We start from the raw sequence: 24,776 nt of genomic DNA on the forward strand, positions 1-24,776 counted from the left end.
TATACTGTTTTTTTCTTAACTAGTCCCTAAACTTCCTGTATAAGCCTTGAGATGAGAAGAAACCACAGTACATACAGTCAAGAGTGTCTGTAGGATAATGAAAAGGTCACTGGCAAAATAACAAGACAAAGTGGTGACATTTGGTCCTCCTACACTCTTTTAATGTGTGAGAATGCGCCGGTCGAGGGAGCAGACTGCTTTACTGAGAAAAGACAGGCTTCTTGCTTGCTAGCATGGGCTGATCTAAGATTCTCATTTCCTCCATCTTCATGGAAATACATACATCTTTAAACACAGCCAGTTTTGCACTTACAGCAGTAACTGGTTCAATGACCTAATTAGACCTCGGTCAGGTACAAACTAAATCACCATTCAAAGAAGACAACAATTTAACAGAATAAATTAAGGATCTAAGACATATACAACAGCAGCAAACCCTCAGCTTCAGTTGCTCAGGGAAAGCAAAGCTCATTTCTGTACTTGCCACATGATCTAACAGCAGCAGTTCTGTTGCTGTATTGTCAGCAGAGCCCTACATTCTGTATACAAACTGCACAGGAAAACCAGAAAAGGTTTATTAAACTGCTTCTGTGTGCAATGAGGTAAATAGATAAAATGCATGTGATATACTTTCAAAGAACCAAAAAAATACTGCAAGTATAAAAAATAAGGTGATGAAACATTGCAGTATCAGATTAACTGAGAAATGTATGAAATGAAATCAGCCAGTCAATCAGCTATATTTTATATTGCACTTCAGGAAGAGTCTTGCTATAATAAATTGACCTGTAGGGTTAGCGTTGTCAATATGCTGTTATTTACCACAACGTAGCACCTTGCTTCAGTGGCAGAGATGCTATTATAGAGTTGTTTGGCACTCTTATAAGTGAGAAGATAATTTATCTTTAGCCTCATTTACAAATGAAACAAGGCCTGTGCAATCGCTTTGCCTGTCCATTCCTCTGTCTGTCTGCCCTTTCTGCCCACCAGTAACTCCCTGGTATCTGATACTCAGGCTTTAACATTTAAAACATTTTGTCACCAAAAGTAATTGCAAAGAATTTACAAAAGAAGAAAATATCAGTAATGGGACACTGGTATTCAGTCTAGGTCCAGGTAGCTCATTTGATAAACAAGTTAATAATGTAATCAGTATTCCTAGTAATGAATATGGCTGATACAGAGCACACAAATTCCCATGCTTTTCATGTCCTTTAGATGGCTGCCAGTACAAGCCTGGAGTTAAGGCACCCTTGTTGGTCTGTTTGTCCTCCTGTGGTCCTGCTCTAAACTATGCTTGTAAAGCAGTCAGCCTATCAGCCTTCTCGGGGTGGCCTCCCAAAACCAGAAATATATGTTCTATAGTGTTCTATGTCCTATGTCCTAGAAGCAGTAATGCACTCAGCCTGTGCCTCAGCTCTCTGGTAAGGCTCAAGTTGTTACAGACAGGGGAGCTGAAAGAAAGGAAAAGTGAATAGGATGCTGAAGCACTAAGTTACAAATGCATTTTTCACAGTTGCTAGTGCATGCAGTTAGATGGCATACAGCTCTTCACAGCTGTCATTTTGCACTAGCTGTTTCTCTTAAATCAGCCCATTTATCATTTTACTTTCACAGTGTTCTTCTCAAGCCTTCTTTAAATGTTATGACAGCTTCTACTCTGTGAAACTGGGAAGCTGTGAGAAGACTATAGTCATTGCTATTCCAGCAAAAGCCAGGAAAGAAATAATTTCTTTAATTACTGTAAGAGCTCTTGCTCTTTTCAGTTCAAACTCTCTTATTCTTAAATTCTGTAAAGAACTGACAACTAGTTATTAGAGGTTTCCACAAGATTGGGAGTAATTAATGACACTGTGAATAGCATGGTATCATTGTAGTCTACTGCATTACGTTAATGTGATCCTTCATGATTCCTAAGCCGTGTAGCCTTTGTAGCCTCTTTCTGCTTTATGGACAAATTCACTCCTAGTATAACTTGTTTGTTTAAAGGCAGTGATGTTGTTTCCACTTTTACCAGAGAGCTGGTCACACAAAATACCCAGAGAAAAAATAGAAGTGAGTGAGGAATAACTAGGACATAGGCAAAGCATACAATCATAACAAAATATTTCCAACAAACATTTTGGACTAGATGATTTCCAGAGGTCTTTTCCAACCCCAACCATTATGTGACTTTCCCCACTGAGAAAGAAATATTTCCAGAGTTTCCTAGGAGCAGGTTTTAACCTTAGGCAGCAAAAATATGCACAGCACTTTTTTTTTTTCTTACCTAGGATTGCAGGTTTTCTTTGACCAGTTCAGTCCCATCTACTGCATACAGCCTCTTAGGAGCAAGGATTTTTTGTGTCCTTAGCCAGCCTTTGAATGCCAGAATGGGCTATGAAAATAAATAAATAAATAAAAATAAAGATAAAAAAAGATAAACTTTTGAGCAATGAGAACTTAGAATGGTTAGGGGGTGGTTTGTTATCGCTTGCTAGATCAAAAAAAGAACTTCCAAGTAGAAGTGGGAATGGGCTGCTTTTTTTCTTACAGTACCCTTAGCAGTAACTATACAGACTAATAAATTACAAATAATAAAGTTACATTGTTAAAGAAGTCCCCCTGCTGCAATAAATAGTGTCAAAAGCAGATGCTGGCATTCAGTGGCCGAAAGTATTTGCAGTCTTTTACACTCACTCTCTAATCAAAACTCCTCAGGGATTTAGTGTAAACAGAGATAGAAGTGTGGACACACCTTGATCAGACCGTTATTAGTTTAGATGCACTGAAACTCAGAAGGCTCCAAATGTCGGCTATAAGCTTATTAGTTATGCCACTTTTTAAAAACTTACTTTTCCTTTGAAAGGTAGAAATATCCACTAGCAAACCAGTTCAAGAAAGAAAAAGATCCACAAGCACTTCACTGCAATCCCAGGAGAAATGTTAAATTTGCAGTTCCATAAAGTTCTGCTAATAGTGCTGAATTACTGTTGCTGTGGTAGAATAGAGTCAATTTAAAGTAGATCTACTTTAGCAAACTGCTTAATAAAGTGAACTCAAGCTAGGCACCCTCTAACCTGAGGGGACACAAGATCATTGTAAAACAGTGGTATGCACCTCCCTTCTTTTTTCTACATTTCCTTTTGACTTCTGCACTCTTTTTGTGCTTTCCTGTTCAGGAAAAAACTATTTCATCTCTTCTTTGTTAAGGTACCAACTTATTCAGCCCCCTTGGTCAAATCTTCTTTTGCCAGGACATTTGCAAAAAAAAAAAAAAAAAAAAAAAAAAAAGAGTTCATTCTCACATTCATACTGAGAACAAAACTATCACTTTCCTAAACACAGAAATGTTTGATTTCACTGGCCCTTTTGCCACCCCCTCATCTCTCTTTGTGATTCTTATTCATTCTGATTAGGATGTGAGCGCCTGCTGAAAGGACACAACATTTACTTGTCTTTTAGAGTGCTTGTGTAGTTCAAAGTGCTGCAAAATCAACAAGGACCCATTCCAAAGGAAACTGAGTCTGCACCTGGATTAATTATTTATTCTTAATGAATCAATGTGCTACCTGATAAGAAAATGTTTTCTTACATCTTCCTGACCAGAGAAAAAAAAATGATTTTAAAGTTTTAAAGTGTTTTTTTAACTATTCAATTCGTTCCATTCTAAGAGTCATTCTTTAAAAATATTTTGAGATATTTATCTCCAATACTCAGAGCAAGCATATATTACAATTTGCTGCATAAAATGTTTAAGCTAACTAATTTTTCTTCCAACATAGCATTTACTTAGCTAATGAATCTAGACAACAACAAGTTGAAAACAGATATAAAGAAACATTAAGACGAAAATAAAACAAAGTGAATAACCTCCCATGTTTATTATTTATTTAAAGATCATAAGGGTTCAGATGTGAATACCGTATACTCATGATTGCATTATGATTAGAACAGGGAACAAACAAAGAACAGTTATCTGTGCCTATCAGGACAAAACTCGCTTGCTTACTGAAGGACTATGGGGGAAAAAAACCATTCTTTATGAGCTAATTATTGCTGAGTTGTCTCAGATAGACACTTGCACCTTTCCAAGAACCTGTGATAGGGCCCATTATGGGGATACAAGCAGCCAGCAGACAGGCCACAGGTAATACCCTGGAAACTTTTGCATTCCTATTATTGTATACAGAACATTATTCCTTTTTCCTATACCAAATAATGTATAGATGTTATAAAGTTATATATAAAATATTAATGACATCTACTTAACCTTTCACTGTAATTATCAGTCAGACATTTCTCAAATTAAGGATGGTACATGACTGACACTAAGTGTCTTCTTGTCACTCCAAACTAGTATGTCCATGAGTGTTAATATGAGATGAGATGATGTGCCACTCCCAAACTCAGGCTTCAGTTCTGACTAAAATCCTTGAAATGTTTCCATTATTTCTCTGAAAACAGTATCAGAAAAATTATTATTATGTACTTACATATTGCTTAACACATTGCCTGCTCCTGCAGCCTGCAGGGCAGGGCCCTTGGCCAGGCACGGAGTCAGGCTGGTCTCCCCACCACTGAGCTGGCCAGGGCAGAGCCATCGAGAAGGGGGAGGTGCACAGTGACACGCTAGAAAGCCACTTTTGTGCTGAACTGGGAGAGCAGTTGTTGCTGCTCTTCACGGGCTCCGCTAACGATGCCTCTCCAGCCCAGCTCTGCCGGGACGTGGCTGCGCGCCGTCCTTCTAGCAGGCGTCGTGGTCCTGCTCGTGTCCCTCATCGTTGCTATCATCTTGGGTGCTTCTGCTCTGACTGGGGGAAAGCAGGAGAGCAGTCCAAAAATGCTGAAATGGAAGGACAGAGGGACCACCAGGAACCTCCAAGAAGTCATCCTGGGAAGGTGCTACAGCTATGTTACAGCACACTATCCTGAGCTTCGGTGAGTAACCACCTCTGTCACACATAATGTGGTATAATTCAAGTGAACAGAAAAGAGGCAGCTTTCGTCTCCACTGAACCATATCTCCAGGTTTGCAGTGGCATAGAGAAATCAGGGGAAAAAGGTTGCAGTAAAGCAAAATGCACAAACTCAGACTGCAACTGGCTACGCCTGAGCGCTTTCTTAAGGAAACTGCCTGCAGAATGAATTTAGGCAGTGTAGTGCCAGTCAAAAGTCACCCATAAATACCTGTTGCAACTTCATAAAAAGTAGCTAAAACATAAGCTGGATTCTAACAGGTTTGGATATGCAGAGGTGAAAGCAATTCACTGTAAATCCAGGCTGTGAAAAATTCTGTAACGTAACACTGTATTCACATAACCAAAATGTTACACAGAAAAGGAGAAGGTTAAGCACAGAGTTAGCGGATGGGTAAGTGTGTTAGAAAAGTGTTGGGAAATATATTGGGATAATGCAAAACAGATGTTATTAACACATGGGTAAGACTTCTTGTGTGCCTTGCCAGCAACACAGACCTCTCACGGGGGAACACAGGTGGCTTACAGTGTCAGCATGAGCCATCCCAGGCAAAATGTCTCCACTCAGCCTGCCGACGTGTGTAGCGCCGCGATGCAGAGCAGGCGACGGCTCTTACCCTGCAGCAGGTGGTTCCTCAGGCTCAGGTCTGCAACAGCGTATTAGGGCCGAGAACACATGTGCAGGTGGTTCAGTCCAGCGGGGAAAGGCTGAGTACTGAATAAGGAGAACCAGGGGTCCCCCTGCAGGCAATGGGGACATCCAACACCTGGGGCTGGATCCAGCACAAATCCTTGAGCCCACACCGATCCACCAGTGCTACGCAGAGAAGGGACTGTGCACAGTGTTGGAAGGAAGGGGCGAGAGGAGGGGGACCAGGCAGAAACGAGCAAAGACCTCCCCTGCGGTAGCAGCCAACCGTTAGAGAAGCACAGGCATAAAAGGGTGGACAAAAAGAGATTGTGAACCTGAAAGAAAAGTAGGTGCTAAACTACTAACATAGACTTCATATGTGTAATTCTTGTCGCTGGTGTCCTTCAGCTCAGCAAACTGGCTTGACTAAGGTGAAGCTCCACGTGCAGCTCTCCTGGCCCATGTAGCAGCTCTCTGCCACAAAGCTGTGATCAGAGCAGCTCTCTTTCCCTTCTCTCCAGCTCATCCTCAAAAGCTTTTCTCCTCTGAAAACCTGGAAAATTCCTCCTGGAGAGCCAGGGAAAGGAGTAGGGAGGATACGGGCTGCCGTGTCACCACCCACCCTGCTTTGTGTCCTGAATAATGGTCGTCATCTGCTGGAGATAACTATTGCCTCGAGCTGAGCCCGAGGCAAGGCGGGGGCTCGCCTCACAGCTTGCCCCAGTAATACTGCATTCCTGGGCTTTAACTTAAAAAGCTAATTGCCGCTTCACATTTTCATGACATTAAGCTGAAAACAAAGCTTAAATATAAACATAGTTTGCTTGGATTTTGACTTCTTTTGGCCTGTTTCCAGAGCAAAGAATCCTGTATGAAAAAGCTGATTTGTGCTATTTGAAGAGAAATGGACACAAGAAATGTCATGGCCTGATCCCACAGAGATTTAAGTACACATTTTACTTTAAACACCTAAGTGGTTCCAGTTAAGAGGGCTACTTTTATGGGTAAATTAAAAACCTCCTGAAGCTTTTGCAAAATAATGTACATACTTCTAAAAGTGTACTACTGAATAAGAATCCATTCAATATCTAAATCTGAAATTATTTGGGAAACCTGATAGCCTTCATTACTTATGCTCATTTTGTTTCATTCAAACTGCAGTGCTGAAGATATAAAATATCACTTTTGTATAAACATGGTTCTAGCCAGCTTCACACATGTTTTCATTCACAGTACAGTCTGAATCTGAACCACAAACATGGCTGGGAATAATTTGCTTAAAAAATGCTTTCAAGAATAGTTTTTAAAAAGTCACAAACCCATGGTCATAAGTTTTCTAAAATGGCTGTTTTTACAAGGCATAACATTTTGTGCTCTTCTGAATCCAACAACATTTAATAGCTTCAGGAGGACTGAGCGCTCTTTCTTTCTTTTAGCTTAAATTACTTCTCTATAGTAGCACTTTTTTTTTCTTTTCTCTCTCTCTCTCTTTTTTTTACCTATTGAAAAAACCATGTGAATTGCATGTGAGAGAGACATCACTGAAAAAGCAAAAATGTTCATTTGTGTACACCTGAAATGTTCAGGAGGTTCCTGAACAGAAAAAGTAAAACATAGGTTCTGCCTTTTCTAGGAATCTAATTTTAGATTCATCTTTTCCTATCCTACCAAGATCAGGGTAGCATGCAGTGTAACCAACCACCTTTATCACTGTCACTTTCTGATTATAAAGCCAGTGCCTTTGGGCCACATCACAGATCCCTGTCTTTCATCCTATGTTCCTTTATCATTAACGTAGGCCTTATATCTCACATTCCATGAGATCTTTGGGTACTTAATCAAACAAAAGGAATAGAAAAATGGAACTGAAGAAACTCAGACAGGCTTATAAGCTGATCATGCTGTGTCTTATACTCAGCTAGGCCTTTTGTTGTCATGACTAGGAGAACTTCACCGCTTTGGCTGTAATTCTTCTAATTTTCCCATAAATTTATTTTTAGTTTGCTTATGCCCTTTTAATCTTACACGAACATGTGCATTTGTTTAAAAAGTTCTGCTTTTGGTAAACTCATGTACATTTTCTCTTATTTTTACTTACCATCATGTCTGTAAAGGTTTGCTCTAAAATATTGGATATAACTTAGTTTACACCAATAGATCTCCAGTTGTCTTGGGCATTTTCCTTCCTTCTGCTTTTACCACATATGCTTATTGATTGCCGTTCTACAGTTAGAATAATCCAGATCTGCTATCCTTCACCACAAGCATACATAGTCTGTATATTTTTTTTCTCTTTTGATTACCCTTTTGTTATCCTTTGAGTCTAACTCAAACACTTCTGCTTATCTTGACTTTCATGGTTTCCTGGCTAAGCCATCGCTTCCTACTTTCATAATGTTCAAAAGCAGTAGCTCAACTAATACAAAAGTACTTTTTGGTTTCACATCTCTGCATTTGCTGCAAATGCTCAAAATGTTGGCATTAAGCCTCAGTGTAACTGCTCTCATCATCCTACAACTTTGATTCAGAGATTAATGTATGCCTGAAGGGACCTCGATCAGTCTTTTGGTCTTAATCTCCCCCCTAGTCAAAACATAGCTCACTGCTTTTACTTCAATTAGCATCTAGAACAATTCCAAATATTACAGTAACTTTGTGCTGACAATCATTTCCTTAACTTGTGCATCTCTCTTCCATGTGTGTTTTCATGTTTAACAGCAGTACTATACTCCTGTTATTGTATAATTTGATACTTGTAATATTTTAAATGTGGCCCTGCTGCAAGCATTGTTTAAAGCATGGTGTGTATTAATTTCCCTCTCCTTTAAAGCATGGTGTGTATTAATTTCCCTTTCCTTTAACAATATACGTACATGTATATGTACATAAAATATTGTAAGGGTATGTGCGTTATATGTGCTCACTTTTTAACTGTAGAATAAAACATTTTACAGATAATATCATTATCTGTATTTTACAAATGTAGAAACAAAGGCACAGTTTCCACAACTAGAATAGACATAACATTTGACACAATTCCATCAGAGGACCTGAAATGCAACTTTTAAAATATTCCTAGTGATAAATTACAACAGGTTGTTCTTTTTAAGGCACACAATCATTATCTACTGGTAATCTAAAAAAGTATTTTGCATCAGACCATTCAAATATTTAAAATGTCCTTAGCACTGGCTGTCCAATCAGAAATTTTCCTTAGCATTTGTACCTCTTTGAAAGTCACTTAAACACTACATTTTCCTTATTGCAAATACAGATTCTGATAAACTATACAAAATACAATTTTTTCTCTCTTTACTATGCCTAGTAACAAGCTAGTGTGATGTTATTATCTTGTATTACGATTAATTTTCTAAAATATATATGCTTATAAGCAGCTTTGACAGTCTCTATTTCTCTGCTTGATTAGAAGAGGAGATACAATCATTCAGTTTGCTTTTGTGTTGAACCAGTTTTGCTGTCCAACCTGATCTACATTTATATTTTAATAAAAGAAGCTATAAGAATCTCACTTAATGAAAAAACTCCCCACAAAAACCCTGAAGTGCCCTCCCCACTTCTTCATTGGGCACATTTTGCAATGTAACAAGACAGGGCATGGAATGAGCAAGAACTACAAGATCTGGTTGCATTCATGAATATGCATATTAAAAAGTTTTTATACAAAACTCACTGAAATCTATGCTCCATCTTTGATAATATATTCAGGTTTTTGATATCGGCAATATATTCGTTACAGTAGTTAGTAAGTGTGATCATTACTACATTTTGGACTGCTGTATTTCGAAATTAAAACAGATGACTGGATGTGAAGCAAAAGGTGGATCGGTGACTTATATTAATAGGAATTTCTAACATTCCCAGGCTTCATGGATGGATTTAACAGGGGCCAGGAGTCTGCAGTCCCACTAAGCACTGCTGTAAGTCATGTGACAATACCATTGACATGCTGGTGCACACCTTCAACGTTATGTCTGCAGTAACGCTAGAAGATACCTGACACATGAGCAGAGCTCTGTATGTAGTATGCAATGAGCATGCTCTGTTCATACTCCATCTGTTCCAAATCGAAATGTGGGTCAGAATCCAAGACCCATAAGGCCACCGGAAAGACTGTTGCAGACTGCAGTGGAGTTTTGTAAACATCTTATGGGTAATCCAATTTTATCCCTCAGTTTGCTTGTTCTCCAAAATCATCAAAAGTTTCAGTACCTTATTGCAGTTGCTTACTAAAGAATAATTCACTACTGTTACATACAGTACTTACTTCTAATAATTTTAACTGCCTGTGTGAAATACGGCCCTTAGTATTATTTCTGTTGCTGTTCAGATTACTCTCATCTGTCATATACTCCTGGATAGAGACTACATGGTGCTTAAGAATAATTTGCACACATATACTTTCTTCAGTTATTCTTTCTGTGTGAACTCTCTCTGTGCCAAAGTTTAGAAGAAACAGGCAGTGAAGGCCAAATGCCTCTAATAATGGTTTTCTAGGAAAAAATGCTGATGGTATAGCAGCAGGCTTTAGGGGTATTTTCCTTCCCTGCACATAGAGTTGCACAGCAACATAATCCCATTAAAGATTAGTATTACTTCCTTTCAGCTTCCTTAGAAATCATGGACTGCTGCCAGAAGACAAAGACAAAGCAATAGTTTATCACAGCTCAGAAGTGTTTTGAGTATTAACAAAAGAATATTAATGTTTTTTTAATTATTAACAAAAGATGCAAGTTCTTCATTCTCTAGTCTTGCAAAATTCCCAAACCTATCAACAATAGCCATCGATATGTGCTGTACTTTTGTCTGGAAAAGAGACACCAACACTTGAAGGATTTGACTTTAAGTTACTTCATGTCCTCTTTCCCAGTAATACAGACTCCCTCTTGTGGCTAACTGAACACTTGACACCACATTAGTTTTCATGCAATACAAATTTAAATGCACATTAATTTAATCCTGGTATAATCAAAATGGTTTTAGAACACCTTACTCAAATCCTGCCATGACTTTATCTTAAGAAACATTATTTATATGCTGGTCATAGTCCCTGAGCCCTGAAACACAAACAGTGCTTCTTCGTTAGTCTAAACATTTGCAGTTCAAAAGATTTTTCATTCTCAGATGAAGACTACTCCTACCCTACTCAGATGTCTCCTTATTTCTCGCTGATCCACTCAAAATAAGCCACACTTGCAAGGACCTACGATTTAAAAATGGCTGAGTTTAAGTCGGCTTATTTTCTGCCTGGCATCTGCCAATGAGATAGCAACAAGCACAGAGACAAGTAGCCAGTTTAGTAAAATATGTGAATCTATAGGCCCAACAATCTTACTGTGTTTGATTAAGCAGTGCAAAAACCCTGTGATAAAGATTTTCAAGAAAAAAAAACAATTCAGTAGAACTCCAATAAATTTTTCATGCAATGTTGTGGATATACAATATAGATTTTCCCCTTAAATGTAATTAGACCAAATAATGTTGCTTTTGAAGGCAATGGCAAATTCCCATTATAAAAAATTTAATAGTCTATAGTTCTATTAAGTTTAGTAAAAACTGGTGCACAATCAGGAGAGCTTTCTGTTCTGACTGCATGATTTTGAATGCATTTTTGCCTTTTCGTTCCATTGCAGTCTCTGGAGATGGTGCTACATTTTGGGAAAAAAAAAAAAAAAAAAAAAAAAAAAAAAAAAAAAGAAAAGAAAAAAAGAATGGCACCATGATTCTGTGAGGTACTATTGTATTTGCAGTATAATTTATTCTAGAAAGAAATTTGTTTTTTGGTGTGTGCCTACTTTTGCATTCTGCCTTCATGCTATGCAAAACATTTTTAATTAAGTCTCTTTGCATTTGTTCACTGCTTATTAACTCTTTCACATCAAGCATGCCATGTCATAACAGCCATGATTTGATTCAGTATTGCAGAAAAGCTAATTCTGCAGTTAGTTCAATGGCATATTATTTAAATGGAATTGACTTAGTTTTATTTTATATGATCATGGCATCATACTCAAACATTACTGACGTTTGATTTTTTAAGAACATAAGCCTTATGTAAGAAAAGCTTTTGACCAAACCACAGTCATTTAAAGAGTATCATGTTACTACCTAGTACTGCATGCCATTAGAATGTATTGAAGACTTCTAAAGTGTCTCAACTTAGTATACATAGAACTACAAAGGATTTAATTTTCCTTTTTACTTTGAAAAAAAAACTGTACTTTTTTAAAAAATAAATGTTTACAGTGACGACTTTTAGTTCTAGAGCAAACTAGCAGGAACAAATGGCTTTATTTGCACGATCTATTTAACACTTTAATGACCTGGATGATGGGGCAGAACACACCCCCAGTAAGTCAAGACATTCCCTGATTCAAGGGTGGCATGTGTCAGCAGGACCAGCACAGGTCAGCAGATTGGAGATTTAGTAGAACTGTCAGTGAGCTCTTTGGTAATACCTGATGATATCTTTCTCCCACTTGATGGCAGTATTCACTTTACATTTAACTCCTCTCACAAACTTGTTAAATTGACTGCAGGAACACTAACTTCATCAGCTTGGGTTGGACTCTGCAACTACTCCAAATAACTTCTCCAAACTGACAGTGAGACATGGTAAGTCTTGAAGCAGGGAAGGGGTAGCAGAAGGAAAAACAAAAATACATAGGGAAAAAAGGTAGCAAAAAGATTCTGGGTTACAGCAGGCTACCTTTCAATACAAGCATAAAAATAAGTTTCAGTGCTTGATTTCTGACAACATAAAGACATAGCTACTCAAAAGGTCAAATGAAAATATAAATAGAAACAAATACAAGTACAAATAGCACTGCCGTCTACACCTGCAGCAATTCACCTGAAAGAGCCAGATAATCTGATACATAGCATAGGTGAGTCTGTTAAAAACAGAAGTATTGCTACAACATTCAGATCCTTTGATATGCGATCTTGTTCTAAAACACATGCTCTTCGATCTTTAACAGATTAAGGTAATGGCTTAGACCCCCTAGCAGACTGTGAATTGTTCTGATGTATTTGAGGAGCTCCGATATAATTCTAAAACTTGTCACTAACTATTTAAAGAGTTGTCGGCAAAGAGTCACAGGTCAAAGCCACAGGTCAAAGTCGTTTGGACTGCAGCTTTCCAGATGAAAGCCAGAGTCTCCACAGAGGAGCTTTCCACATTTCGACTGCTGACAGTCTGGCCTGTGAGTCTTAATCCCTAGAGGCCAACTATGTAACAGGTCCTTCAGTTCTAGGGGTTACTCACAGCTCCAGCTTCAGAGCCTCACCACAGACACTGCAATTAAAATCTCAGTTTGGCTTGAAGAGATTGTCATGTTTTAGAAAGAAAACCTCAGGAACTTGGAAAAGTCACTATTGAATATGGGGGAAACCATGTCTCACTAGAGAAGTTTCTCCTCCCTGCTGGAGTAGTTTGAACTATCTGATCAGATCTGACTGAGTTTTCCAGAACAAAGACAGAAGATCATTTTCATCTGTAAATTTAAATTTAAAATGGGTCTCCTACTTTAAGCATGTCCTCTTTTTCAGTAAAAAACTAGAGGCAACATATACCAAGGAAGCAATGCCCTTCATAAAATGTTCTTAGCATCTAACTGATGCTAGGTCAGTGCTGAATTAAAAACAACACTGTTTACGGAGTATCTGAACCACCAGGGATGAAATCCATGCTTGATATTATACCAATTAAATCAATTTCAATTGTGAATGCAATTGCCTTGTCATGTCTAGTTAAAGAAAAAATAAAATTACAAATTAAAGAAAAAAAATATATTAATAGTGATTTCCCAGATATCTCAGTGCTAACTCATTTCTTTAAGTGAAAGGATACTCTCTCAAGGTTAGCCAGACCAATGTACTGATACGCAAGAGATAATGATGCAGAAGCTGTCCATTTTTCTAATACACATATTAAAGTTTGGCTCTAGAGTAGCTGCTAATGGAAAAATTCTTGGCCTCAGTTTCTATTTGATAGATTATTGTGATATTCATTTAAAAAGGCAAATGGACAGAAATACTTAAATTCATGGGAAAATATAGCTTAAACCCAAACGTAAGGACAAACTTAGGATATGCTGTGCAGTATATGTAATATTTGCATTTAATAAGGAAACATAGTTTTAATGTTTCTCGATTTGTATCCCAGCCATTATTTGATGCTATACTCAGTGCAGTATACATGGGCTCTCTTTCCAAAAGGGCATAAGGCCTGGTCCTGCAATCCTCACTTTCTGCTGAGAAAGGGTTATAGATTCAAACCCTAATTTTACAGCAAGTTTCACAATGCATCATTTAAGAGTATTAGTTATTATTTCACATTTACCAGCATTTCCAAAATTTCATTCGTTGAAAATGGTATCTGAAAAAACAAAACATAAAATTTGTGTACACTTAAGTCTTAATAAATTTGCCTTAAACATTTCAGATTCTGTAGCAGAAAAAAAAGGCATTAAATATTTCATCATAAGCAAAGTTAGCCTTCAAGAAAGAATTCTATTATGCAAATATAAATAGAGATATCACATCTGCTTGAAGCAGAATTAGCATACAAATCAAAACATAACAAACAAAAAACAGAGAAAAATTGGATACAAGTCCCACAGCAGGCCAGTACATAAGTATGTTCACCATGGACTCTGGTATCTGAATTAGTTGAAGTTAACTGACCAGTAGACTAGTAATCTCTCTCTCTCTCCCCCTCCTTTTTTTCTTCTATAAACAAAACAAATTAAATTAAATGAACCCATTCTATATCCGAGAACTTTCCAAGAATTTCACTAACATGAAAGATTTCAGATTTAATGGATTGGGATTTTTCTGATAAAAAATATATCTTAGAAGTTTCCTAAACAACCCCAAATACAGTAGCTTTTAACTGTATGATGTTTTCTTATGCTCCATTTGAAAATGGAGCTATCAACTACTTTTGCACCAGTTCCGCATAGTGCAAGAAGTCCTTAAAGGTATCCTGATAAATTTTGGCATGTCAAGTCTGAAAACATGCTCACCTTTTTGCTCGACTAGATGAGTCTACTAAAAACTACTAACCCTCCCTGCAAACCATGTTTGAGAGTTATCAGAAGCTCAAAGAGAGATGACAGAAACTTTGAGTGGGTGTTCACCTCAAACAGCCCGTGCTGTAGAGTTGGGGCAGGATGGACACCAGGCTGAGCAGAAAGCTGGAGGTCAGATTAGTAAAACTGCTTTGCCATAGAGCTAGGTAAAGCTACTTTTCCAACAGGCTTCATGTGAGTTACTCATCTCTGTGGCTCAAAGTAGCCATTAAAAAAGCAGTTTATTTCTTGGACATTTTTTGGCAAGGAAGGTGTGCTTGTTTCAACCTGGAAGTATTTTTTTCTAGAAGTTTTAGCATAGTAACTGCCAATAAAACTCTTGTATTGTTTTCAGGAAGCCCTGAGCTACAGCATGTCTCTGCCCTTACTTTCACTGAATGTTGGTTAAATATTGTACATCAGACAAACATTTTCTTCCTGTGCTAGAAAAAGGGGCAGGTGTAACTTTGTAATGTCAACCTCAACAGTGAGCCTAGAAAGATTTCCTGTCCTCCTGGAGTTGGGATTAACAAATCCTAAAGATTTCTCGCTTTTTTTTTTTTATATATCAACTAAAATACAATTCTGTGCAACTCGTAAGCTCTTGAGATGTAAGGCACAACCTGCAATTCATATCAGAGAAATAGCCTGGCAACAGCAAATCAATGAATTATTTTTACTGCTGTAAAAACGTGAATGTTAATAGGTAAGGATAGTAAAAATAAAATATTGTTTAGCTTCTGCATGTATTTTTTACCTTGAAGATCTGTATTTTGTTTTCTAAAATAATACTGGAGTGAATTAGTTTCTGTAAAAGTCCATCTTGATACCTTAGCTTTCTTCTGTGTGGTGCAAATAAAAATAACCTACAGATTACCAGTTATGGAAGAGCTTCTTCCCCCATTCAAAAGCTAAGCTCTACCATACAAAATTTTTCTCAGCTCTGTTAGGATTGTGGATAAACCCTGTTCTCTCTGATATAAGTGACATCTACGTACATCATCTGGCACTGAGCTCGGTGTTTTAAAATGCTAGTAAACTGATGCTTTGAATTCATGACTAAGCAAGGTGTCTTAGCAGGATCATGAATCATACTAATGGTTTTTACTTCATGCTTCTCACAGTCATGACCATGGTACAGTAGCAGAAGTGCTTTGTACTGTGTTTACTATTTGTGATCTCTCTTTGTATTGGGAATAAATTTTTTAAAAGGTTTTCTTAGGATTTCTTGGAAAATATTTTGTCTTCTGAGACCAAGCTTACAGGACTTTGCAATATGATAGGATAAATGACCAGGTAGCCAACTATTAACTGTGGCTGTTATCACTGTTATATATAAGAGATTTCAGGAGTAACTTGCTAGGAGGACAAATTACTTGCCAAATTAGAAATTGTGAACTATAAAAATGCCTTTGAGATGTACCAGTGCTTACCGCTAACTCCTGCAAATTTTCTTTTATGATGTGGTTGGCTATGCAATGCCAAGGGGACAGCTGCCTAGTCTGTAATGTCACCCCTTAATGAGTATAAGCCATCTCTTCTGGCTGATTCAGTGTGGTCATGTTATAATCCTATGTCACACTGAGAGGAATTTTCAACTACTCAGCCACTAAATGAAGTACCAAAGTTAGGAAGCTGGTCTTTATGGGATTCTTACACAGTTTGCAACCAGAGACAAACTCCTCCAGAAGAAAATTTAATATGCCCAAGTTAAATTCTGCTCTGATTTATCCTCTAGGAAAACCAACTTATTGAGTAAATAAAGGTCCAAGAGATACTAGTTTACTTGCATAGTAAAATATGTGACTGCTTCCTGACACAACGATGCAACAGCACAGCAATGACTGTGCTTTCTAGGAGCATTTGCAGTTTGTCTTACTATTTTTATAGTAACTATAACTGAAAGTCCTTTTGGATTCCTGGATAAAAACAATAGCCTAGTGAAAAATCATCACTGTTACTAGTATTTACTTATCCGAAGTTAGTTTAGTGTGTACAAACAAGAGGTGTAATCTCTACTATGGCTGGAGCTGTCCCTGTAACAGACTGGTGTGGTCCAAAATGAAATTTGGCATGTAATCCAGGGTTGCCAGAGAACCTCCACTTACCTTATCCCTTCCCGCCAGGGTCTGTCTGCATTTCAGACAGCACTATACAGTGGCAATACCCAAACAAGTTTTAAATCGGTAAAATCAGACTGTAGGAGCACAGCTAGACTCAGTAGCATAATGAGTTTTGCTGCTGAAGGAATGAGGCCAGGATGTATCTGCCATAGACCCTTCACAGAGAGTCAGGAGGAGTGGGGAAGCTGGGGTACAAACCTGCTGTGGAAAGACCAAGAGACCAAGGGCACCAACACCTCCCATGTTCCTCTGCCCCTTCCTCAGCTGTATTCATGGGCTCTGGCATAAGTAAGTTGGCAATGAGGCCTACTGGCCGTTGTGAGAATGTAGTTAGCATCAGTTAGGAGAAGTTAATAGAAGAAGACTGAAGAGAGAAATTGTAACCCATGACAATAAGAGTACTAAAACTCTGGAGCAAAAAAGTAGCCAGTTGTATCATAAGAGGTGTTGTTAAGACTTTAGGGCAGAGGAATTGTGGCCAATCGTGAAGTGAGAATTGTTGCAGTGTGTGGAAAGGAGGAGTATGTCATAAAATAAAAGTTACTGTTGTAATCAAAAGTAGCCAAATAAGGAAAAGCATGCATGCTAATTAGTTTGAACCAAATAACCGATATCACATGCAACACTAAGTTAGAATTGTAACTACATAAATAAAGGCGGAAGGAAGGAATGCCAGGACACCTTGGTATGGATTGCCTCATCCTTCCTGACATGGTACTGGCCCAAGCCCCATCTAGTGTGTTTGATAGAGACATTTCCTCTGTTATGTCATGCTGTCAGGTGCTGTAGCTCCCTTCAGGACACAGCCAAGTAGAGAGTGACCTTCTCTTTGTGTGATGTTTCTTTACCATAAGGTTTAGGAATGGAAGGAAGATAGTTAACATCCAGATACATCTCAGCACAGTCAGAAAATGGCCAGGAGCTGAGAAGTAGTTCCAGATACCATAGTTTAGACAAAGCCTATATAATATGAAGAACTCAATTCAGTATTTCCCCTTTGCCCTCCTGATGCTCAAACGGATACTAAATAGAAATCATAATCAATTTAAGTAATAGGAATTAGATCATAAATCTGTGGTGAGGATTAAGAGCATTGCAGAATGCTTTGAAATCCTAAATGAATTGTTGTTGTTTTTCTTAATACTTTCAAGATTATTTTTAAGACTTATCACACTCCACATCCTACATGCTACCTGGGTACCACTTGGTAACAAAGCCTGTAGCTGTGTGTCTGCTATATAGTAATTGATCAGTGTTATTTTTATAATGCTATAAGGGCATTAATTTCTTCACAAAAGACAAAACTAATTCTTCAAAGAGCTTTTAGTGGGAACACATTGGGAGATGATTACAGATAGTGAAGAAAAAAAAAGGACGAGTCAAAGATGGTCAGAATGACTCTATTCAGGCATGCAGACTGCAGGACAAAGCAATCAACGTTTTAAAATTTGCATAAAAATAGGGAAAAGAGAGATGCAGAATTGTGAGTAGTAACATCTCTGTTATACTGCTATTGAGATGCAACAAGAGAGACAGGCTTTCAAAATGGGCCTGAAATTACAGGAATATGAGAAGGGAAGTGCACCTACGGGAGACAGCCTTGAAAACACATACTAGGCAGACAATAACTACAAATTATCTTAATGTAACATTTTCATTCATTACTTCAAATACAAGAAAGCAGATTGCCTGAGCAGTCCTAGGCTTTTTATGGTAGAGTTTCAGAAAGGAAGCATGCCGTTATTTCAGTGCAGGCACAGCAATATGATCTCTTGCCAGCAGAGTGCAACAAATTTCATTTTGATAGCACAAAAGGAGCCCTCTGCTCTGTCAGCAGAGATGTGTTTTATTTCCAAGGCTGATGACTGAGCTGATGAAGCAACATCTTAAGAAACAAATGGAGATTGAGGTGATATGGTTCAGTTGAGCATGCACCAGTTACCCCAGTATAATTTTAGGAGGATTCCTCTGATTCACACCAGTGAAAGCAAAAGCCCAGAATCTGTAAAGCAGTGGAAGACCAGGTAGAGACTGAAGATGAAGTACCTGATTAGGATCTCAAATATACCTGTGCAAATCAGCAGTAACTCCAGTAAAGTCCATAGATGCAAACTAATGCATAATGAAAATTAATATGAAGTACAAAATACAAGATTTCTACTTCTGTGTTAGATAAAAGTATGGCTATTATATTATTTCGGTATGGTTGTATGCTCCATGGGGAGATTCACTGACGTATTTTTGGATAACTATATCTCAGCAGGCAGTGCTTCATCCATACTTGTAAAATGTACAAGCTATATTCTGCCACATTTGCTTCTCATGAGTTAATATGAATAATCAAGAAATTTGATCTTCTCATTATGTCGTGTCAGCAAATCTCTTTTAAGGGACATAAACATGAAGTGCACTCAGGTATTACAATAATCATCACTGTAAAATGCAAGAGAGAGAGAGGTTTTAGAACTGCTCATTCCTCAGTTTATACTCAATTTGCTGAAGATAGTCAGCTTTTTTGATGGATGAATTATTTTAGTGCCTGAGCGTAGTTATAACTCCCTTAAAATGTAATACACAGTGTTTGAACATGACAGAAGGCAATTCTTTCACAGTCATAAATATTCATAAATACTAATTAACTATGTTTTAATCTTTTGGCAGAGATAAAGATTGTCTAAAAATATGGGAATCATTAAAGCATGCATTCATTTACAAGAATCCCTGCAATATTACAGCAGAAGATTATCAGCCTTTAATGGAGCTAGCAAGTCATCCTATACCCTGCAACAAGGTAATGGTTATAATGAGTGGTGGGCTATACAGGTAGAATTGTTGTTGGACTACCTGTCTGTACTCTGCTACAATGATGTATCTTTTCCATAATTACTGTGAGTGTCTCTAAGTCGACAAGGCAGATATTTTGTGCTTGGGCTTACTGCAATTGTTCTGCTGTTATCACCTTTGGAACTAAGTAAACCTGTTTGCTATCTATCACCAAGAAACATCCGTGCACAAGGCTTTGCTTCAAAGGGCAATACTGGGGTCATCCTGATGAAGTTACGGGGATGTCCCTGCTCCCTAAGCATATACCTCACTGAATGGAATATGCAAGCGTGCAGTTAGGAGGGCACTGCTTCTAAAAAGTTACTCTTCCATGCATAGTTCAAAAGCACCCAATAAATTAGTAGTATATATACTATGAGAACTGATCAAAACTTTTCTTTCAAAACGCTTTGCAGGCTGAACATGTCCATTTCCACAAAAATAACCATCCAGAAAGTTTTTGGAAATGGGAGCTGGAATGGGCTGAAGGAATAGAAACTAACCTGCTAGTGCAAACTTGCAACACTTCAATAAAAACTGTAACTCCTTCATTATCATTTTTTTTTAATGAAAACTTCCTGACCAGCTCTAGTATCAGTGTCATTTATTCCACAATGTTCCTTATTTCACAGTCACTGTTTTGGAGCAAGACAAATGATCTCGTTCATCGTTATACAAAGTCCAATCACAATTTCCTTACCCTGGAGGATACCTTGTTGGGCTATATGGCTGACAGGATTTCATGGTGTGGAGACCCCTCTGCCCCAGGTAATAAAACCTATTTTTTACATTACAAATATCAACATCAATATTCCAGATTATTCTTTTCCTCATCTATATCTAGACTAAAACACAGTCCTTCTTAAAATATTCTCTTGTAATTTATTTTAAAACCTCAACCATTTCTGTCCCATGTTATGAAAGACTAAGGAAGAGTTCTCATGTTGATTCAAAAAATAGTACTTTCTGACTGCTAGTAAACATCAAACTGGTCCTTCAACTAATGGTCACATCTATCCTGCTTACCTAGGTCACTCAGTTCCTTCCAGTGATTTGTCCTTTGGGACAAATTAGAATTGAAGAATCCCCTTCAGGAACATCCCAAGTTTTGGCCACTTCAAGTGACTGGAATGGCGTATAGGTGCCTTGGGATTATTGCTACCCATGTTACTTCTGAATTGGTGTTTAAGGCTCAGCAAAGTTCTAAAGTAGGCTGGAGTTACTAAAAATGTTGGGCAAAGCTTAGCTTTTCAACATGATCAGACAGCATTTGTCCAACCTGTTTTTCACATTTCAAACTGTGTTTCCCATACTCAGTTTACTGGGAATTATTTGCATACAGGTCCTGCAACTGTCTGACTGAAATATGTATGAGCAAACAGGCAGACCTCCAAACATATGCAAATTAACTTTCCTCTTATAATTCTTCCTCATATGGCCTTCTTGCTTTGACAGGTGCAAATCTTTTTGCTATTGTTAAATAGCTCTCAAAGTCACATTAACATGTTAACAATATTCCCTCTAAACTTAGTTATTTTATATATTTATTTCTTTTCAGGAATCAACTACGAATCTTGTCCAAAACGGAGCGAATGTGAGAGCAACCCTAGCTCTGTATTCTGGAAAAAGGCATCCAAGATGGTAAGATCTAAACTAAACTAAACTAGCTACTCTGAGAATGCAGAAAGACACTACATCTTGACACTGTTAAAATCACGGGCTGACATACTGGGATCAACATTTCATCTACAATGTGGAAATCTAGAGAAAAAAATGGGTCTCATTAAGGTTTGTTTTCTGTATTGGGTGGATTGGTTAGGAATCACAGGCTTTGATCATGTTATCAAATTTATACATTGCAAATTCTTCCATCCCTTGAAGCCATGTTAACTGTGAATAAAAATGCTCAAGTCTTCTGCCACAGACCCATCTACAGGCAGGGTGTCAATAAAAGTTTGATACTTGTATAGCCATTGTCCATTTTTATGTCATGACTGACTTCATGCTTAGAAAATACTTCAGGTAAAGTATTTATGCTTTTAAAAAGGTAAAAAATGGATTCATAACCAAATCTATTTTGTCATAGTCAATATATACAAGCGTATTTGAAACTATGAAGAGTTCTGCAGTGTTTGACAAGTCACCAGAGAAGTCATATCCCTCTTGAATAACATAAAAAAATCTGAGTTTGAAGATTTTGACTTAAAATCTGGAATAGTAATAATTAGCATGAGTTTCAGCCCTAGCTGTTAAAATAGTGGGTTTGGAAATTTGTATTCCCAAGGTCCCATATTTATGTACAATATTTAATGTCAAAACAGTTTGGTCATTCTTATTTATGGACAGACTATATGTCAGTGTCTAGAATACACTTGGCAGACAGCTGGAGCTTTACAAATAATACTTACAATAGCAATAATCACCACATTAGTCTAATCACAGAACTGAAATTCCTAAAAAGAAATACATTTTGGCATGTTAATATGAAGAGCAGCTCACACATTGCCACAGAATTTTGCCAAAATTATGAGAATCTCCCTGCACCTTGCCAACATAAACCTGAAAAGGACATCTTCCTAGCATGCTGATCCTGCCTTATTTAGGCACCCATCTGAACACGTCAGCCCTGATCACATGAATGAGATGCTGCTGCTGAGAGTTAAGTATATAGCCTGGCTTTGTTGAATCAGTGCTTTACAAAATGCTCATTTAACATGTATCTGCCAGAACTACTCTCCTGTATCTGTTTAATTTTACATGTCTCAGAAGATTTCACCTTTGATATGACTATTAATAGATGACTCTCCGGATGGAAATCAAGCGTCTATATATTCTTCAGCTATCATTTACAGAAAAAAGAAGATTTCTCACACAAAAAAGAGAGTAAACTAGTGTACATAAAATGTTTGAGCCTATGTTTGAACCACACTGTTTATACATAAGCGCGCTCGGAGGATTTGATAAGTACAGTTATCTGTGTTAAGCTGTTTAAAAAGTCTTTCTCTTACCAATGGCTTATATATCTAGAGTATTGTAGGTACTCTATGTTGTAACCTTAGTAGTCTTAAAATATTTGGGCACAAGTTTTAAAGAATAAACGAGCAATGATTACATGATCCAGTAATTTAAAAATCAAATCAAACAAAACTCGGTGATGAGTTTTACTAGAACCGCTGGAGAGAAAAATCCTAAACCACAAAAGAATACAGAGCATGACTCACAAGGTAACAAATATGCAATCATTCTCACCTTAAACCTGTGGCATCTCTGTTCTGACTTGTTCTCACAGTGTGAGTTAAAGTAGCCTGAGGACTATTCCAAGTTACTGAGTGAGCTAACAGCCCCATCACACAGCTGTAGCCAGCAGAGCTCTGGAAAGTTGCATCCTCCTGTAAATACTGAAGATAACAGTGACAGCAGAGTTGCCATAGCAGTCCCATGCAATCTCAGACTGCCAATTTGTAGCTGTTTAATACAAGTTTATGACAGTTTTGCCATAATCTTTAGAAGCTTTTATTTTTACTGGCATCTTCAGGTAAAAATATTGGCCAGATCCTCTACTTGCATAAATCAGCTCTGATGACATCAAAGCAGTTACAGTAATTTCCACTAGACAAGAACCTGATGTGACACTGCATGTAATGTTAGAATACGATGTCTGTTTGTTCTGTTCAGTTTGCAGAAGCAGCATGTGGTGTGGTTCAAGTGATGCTCAACGGATCAGTAGAAACCGGAGCTTTTAGAAGCAGCAGGTATTTTTTCAGCATGCCATCATGCCTGTTTCTCTGTGACTATTTGTTTGGGGCCTGCATGCTGGTGAATGGGTCTCTGCCAATGAGTCCTGGTACAGACTGGTTTCTGGTAAATTCATATATGCATCTAAACCCTTAGCTGTTGCAGAGCTGATCCACTTAGCAGTATTCTATACAGCAACCTCATTTTAAATTCTTCTAAAGGTATGATCTCCAATATGCTATTACTGCATAAAGTAACTCTGGTATTACAATTAGTCTAGATCTATATAGTATGTTATACCCACATGAATGACACATTTCTAACTACTCACTGAGCTGGCTTGATTTTTCCCCTCCGGATCAATAACCCATAAACTAGACAAGAGAAAAGACACTAAAGATGAAAAAATTGTCATCTTGTTTTAGTTTGCAGACAGCTTCAAAAGTTATCATGAAAGTGAAATAAGAATGAGGAGAAAATTTTTACCACAAGATCATTAAATATTCTATGAAAATCCAGTGGCAAGATAAAATGCTCTTTCACTGAGAATAATAGCAGCACTAATAAAAAAGCAGTAGTACCTGGGGAAGATACTTTGTACATCTCACTTAGATATCTAAATACATCTTGCTTTTTCATCTTCAATTCTTACAGCATTTTTGGAAGTATTGAAATCTCTAACTTAAATCCAGATAAGGTCTCTGCAGTACAGATTTGGCTTATGCATGACATTGGTGGACCTCAAAGGTAAGATATGCTAGCACAAAATGAATAACAGTGCTCTGTGTCTAGAATGAAGACAGTGCAGTTCAGTTCTGAAAAATGGCAGTCTAATAGTGATGCTGTCTTAACTCATCAAACATTCTCTACATTTGCTTTCCTACACTGTTTAGTGGAAAGAATAACATTTTTCTCTATTATTTTCTTTAATATTTTTTCATAAGTATTCCTGAACAGTTATGGCTAAGACAGAATGACATTCCTTGCATTCAATAAGCCCCATGACCTTTAAATTCCATATTACTCTTCCAGTTCCACTGAACTCTATAGAGTCTTATTATGGGTGCATCACTTAAGTCATAGAACAGGCTAAGTTTGCAAGGATAAACAGTTGGAGAATATCTTTCTTACCTGGGAACAACATAAGTATGCTGAGCAGGTAACCAGCAGGCTAAAAACCATTTTTGCTAAAGTCATTTTTAATAATAAATATATGTAGTTCAAATACTTATTGTGGAACTATTCATACCAGACACTGACCTCAAATGACATCCAGTGTTGCAACCCCTCTCCTAACATAAGCCCTAAAATCAAAGAGGCCATCTTTGCCACAGAAGCCAATATATCTATCACAGGCATACCTCTGTCATGTAGTCAGCATGCTGGACATACTTCTTCTGGTCTACTGTATAGG

The 24,776-nt window shown here is 37.6% G+C and overlaps 2 protein-coding genes across 2 annotated transcripts in view; both read left to right on the forward strand.

Annotated features, from left to right (window-relative positions):
- The window catches only part of BST1 (bone marrow stromal cell antigen 1), a 27,839-nt gene extending 23,046 nt beyond the window's left edge, over positions 1-4,793 (forward strand). Inside the window, exon 9 of the mRNA XM_062575360.1 lies at positions 4,691-4,793. Within this exon, the coding sequence (XP_062431344.1) occupies positions 4,691-4,730 (40 nt within the window). The 3' untranslated portion in view covers positions 4,731-4,793. The remainder of the gene's footprint in view (positions 1-4,690) is intronic.
- LOC134140349 (ADP-ribosyl cyclase/cyclic ADP-ribose hydrolase 1-like) overlaps positions 4,679-24,776 on the forward strand; it is a 24,678-nt gene continuing 4,580 nt past the window's right edge. Inside the window, exons 1-6 of the mRNA XM_062575362.1 lie at positions 4,679-4,920; positions 19,466-19,595; positions 20,260-20,395; positions 21,186-21,268; positions 23,303-23,379; positions 24,017-24,109. Of these exons, the coding sequence (XP_062431346.1) occupies positions 4,679-4,920; positions 19,466-19,595; positions 20,260-20,395; positions 21,186-21,268; positions 23,303-23,379; positions 24,017-24,109 (761 nt within the window). The remainder of the gene's footprint in view (positions 4,921-19,465; positions 19,596-20,259; positions 20,396-21,185; positions 21,269-23,302; positions 23,380-24,016; positions 24,110-24,776) is intronic.

Source organism: Rhea pennata, chromosome 4, assembly GCF_028389875.1.
Source record: "Rhea pennata isolate bPtePen1 chromosome 4, bPtePen1.pri, whole genome shotgun sequence".
Taxonomy (NCBI): Eukaryota; Metazoa; Chordata; class Aves; order Rheiformes; family Rheidae; genus Rhea; species Rhea pennata.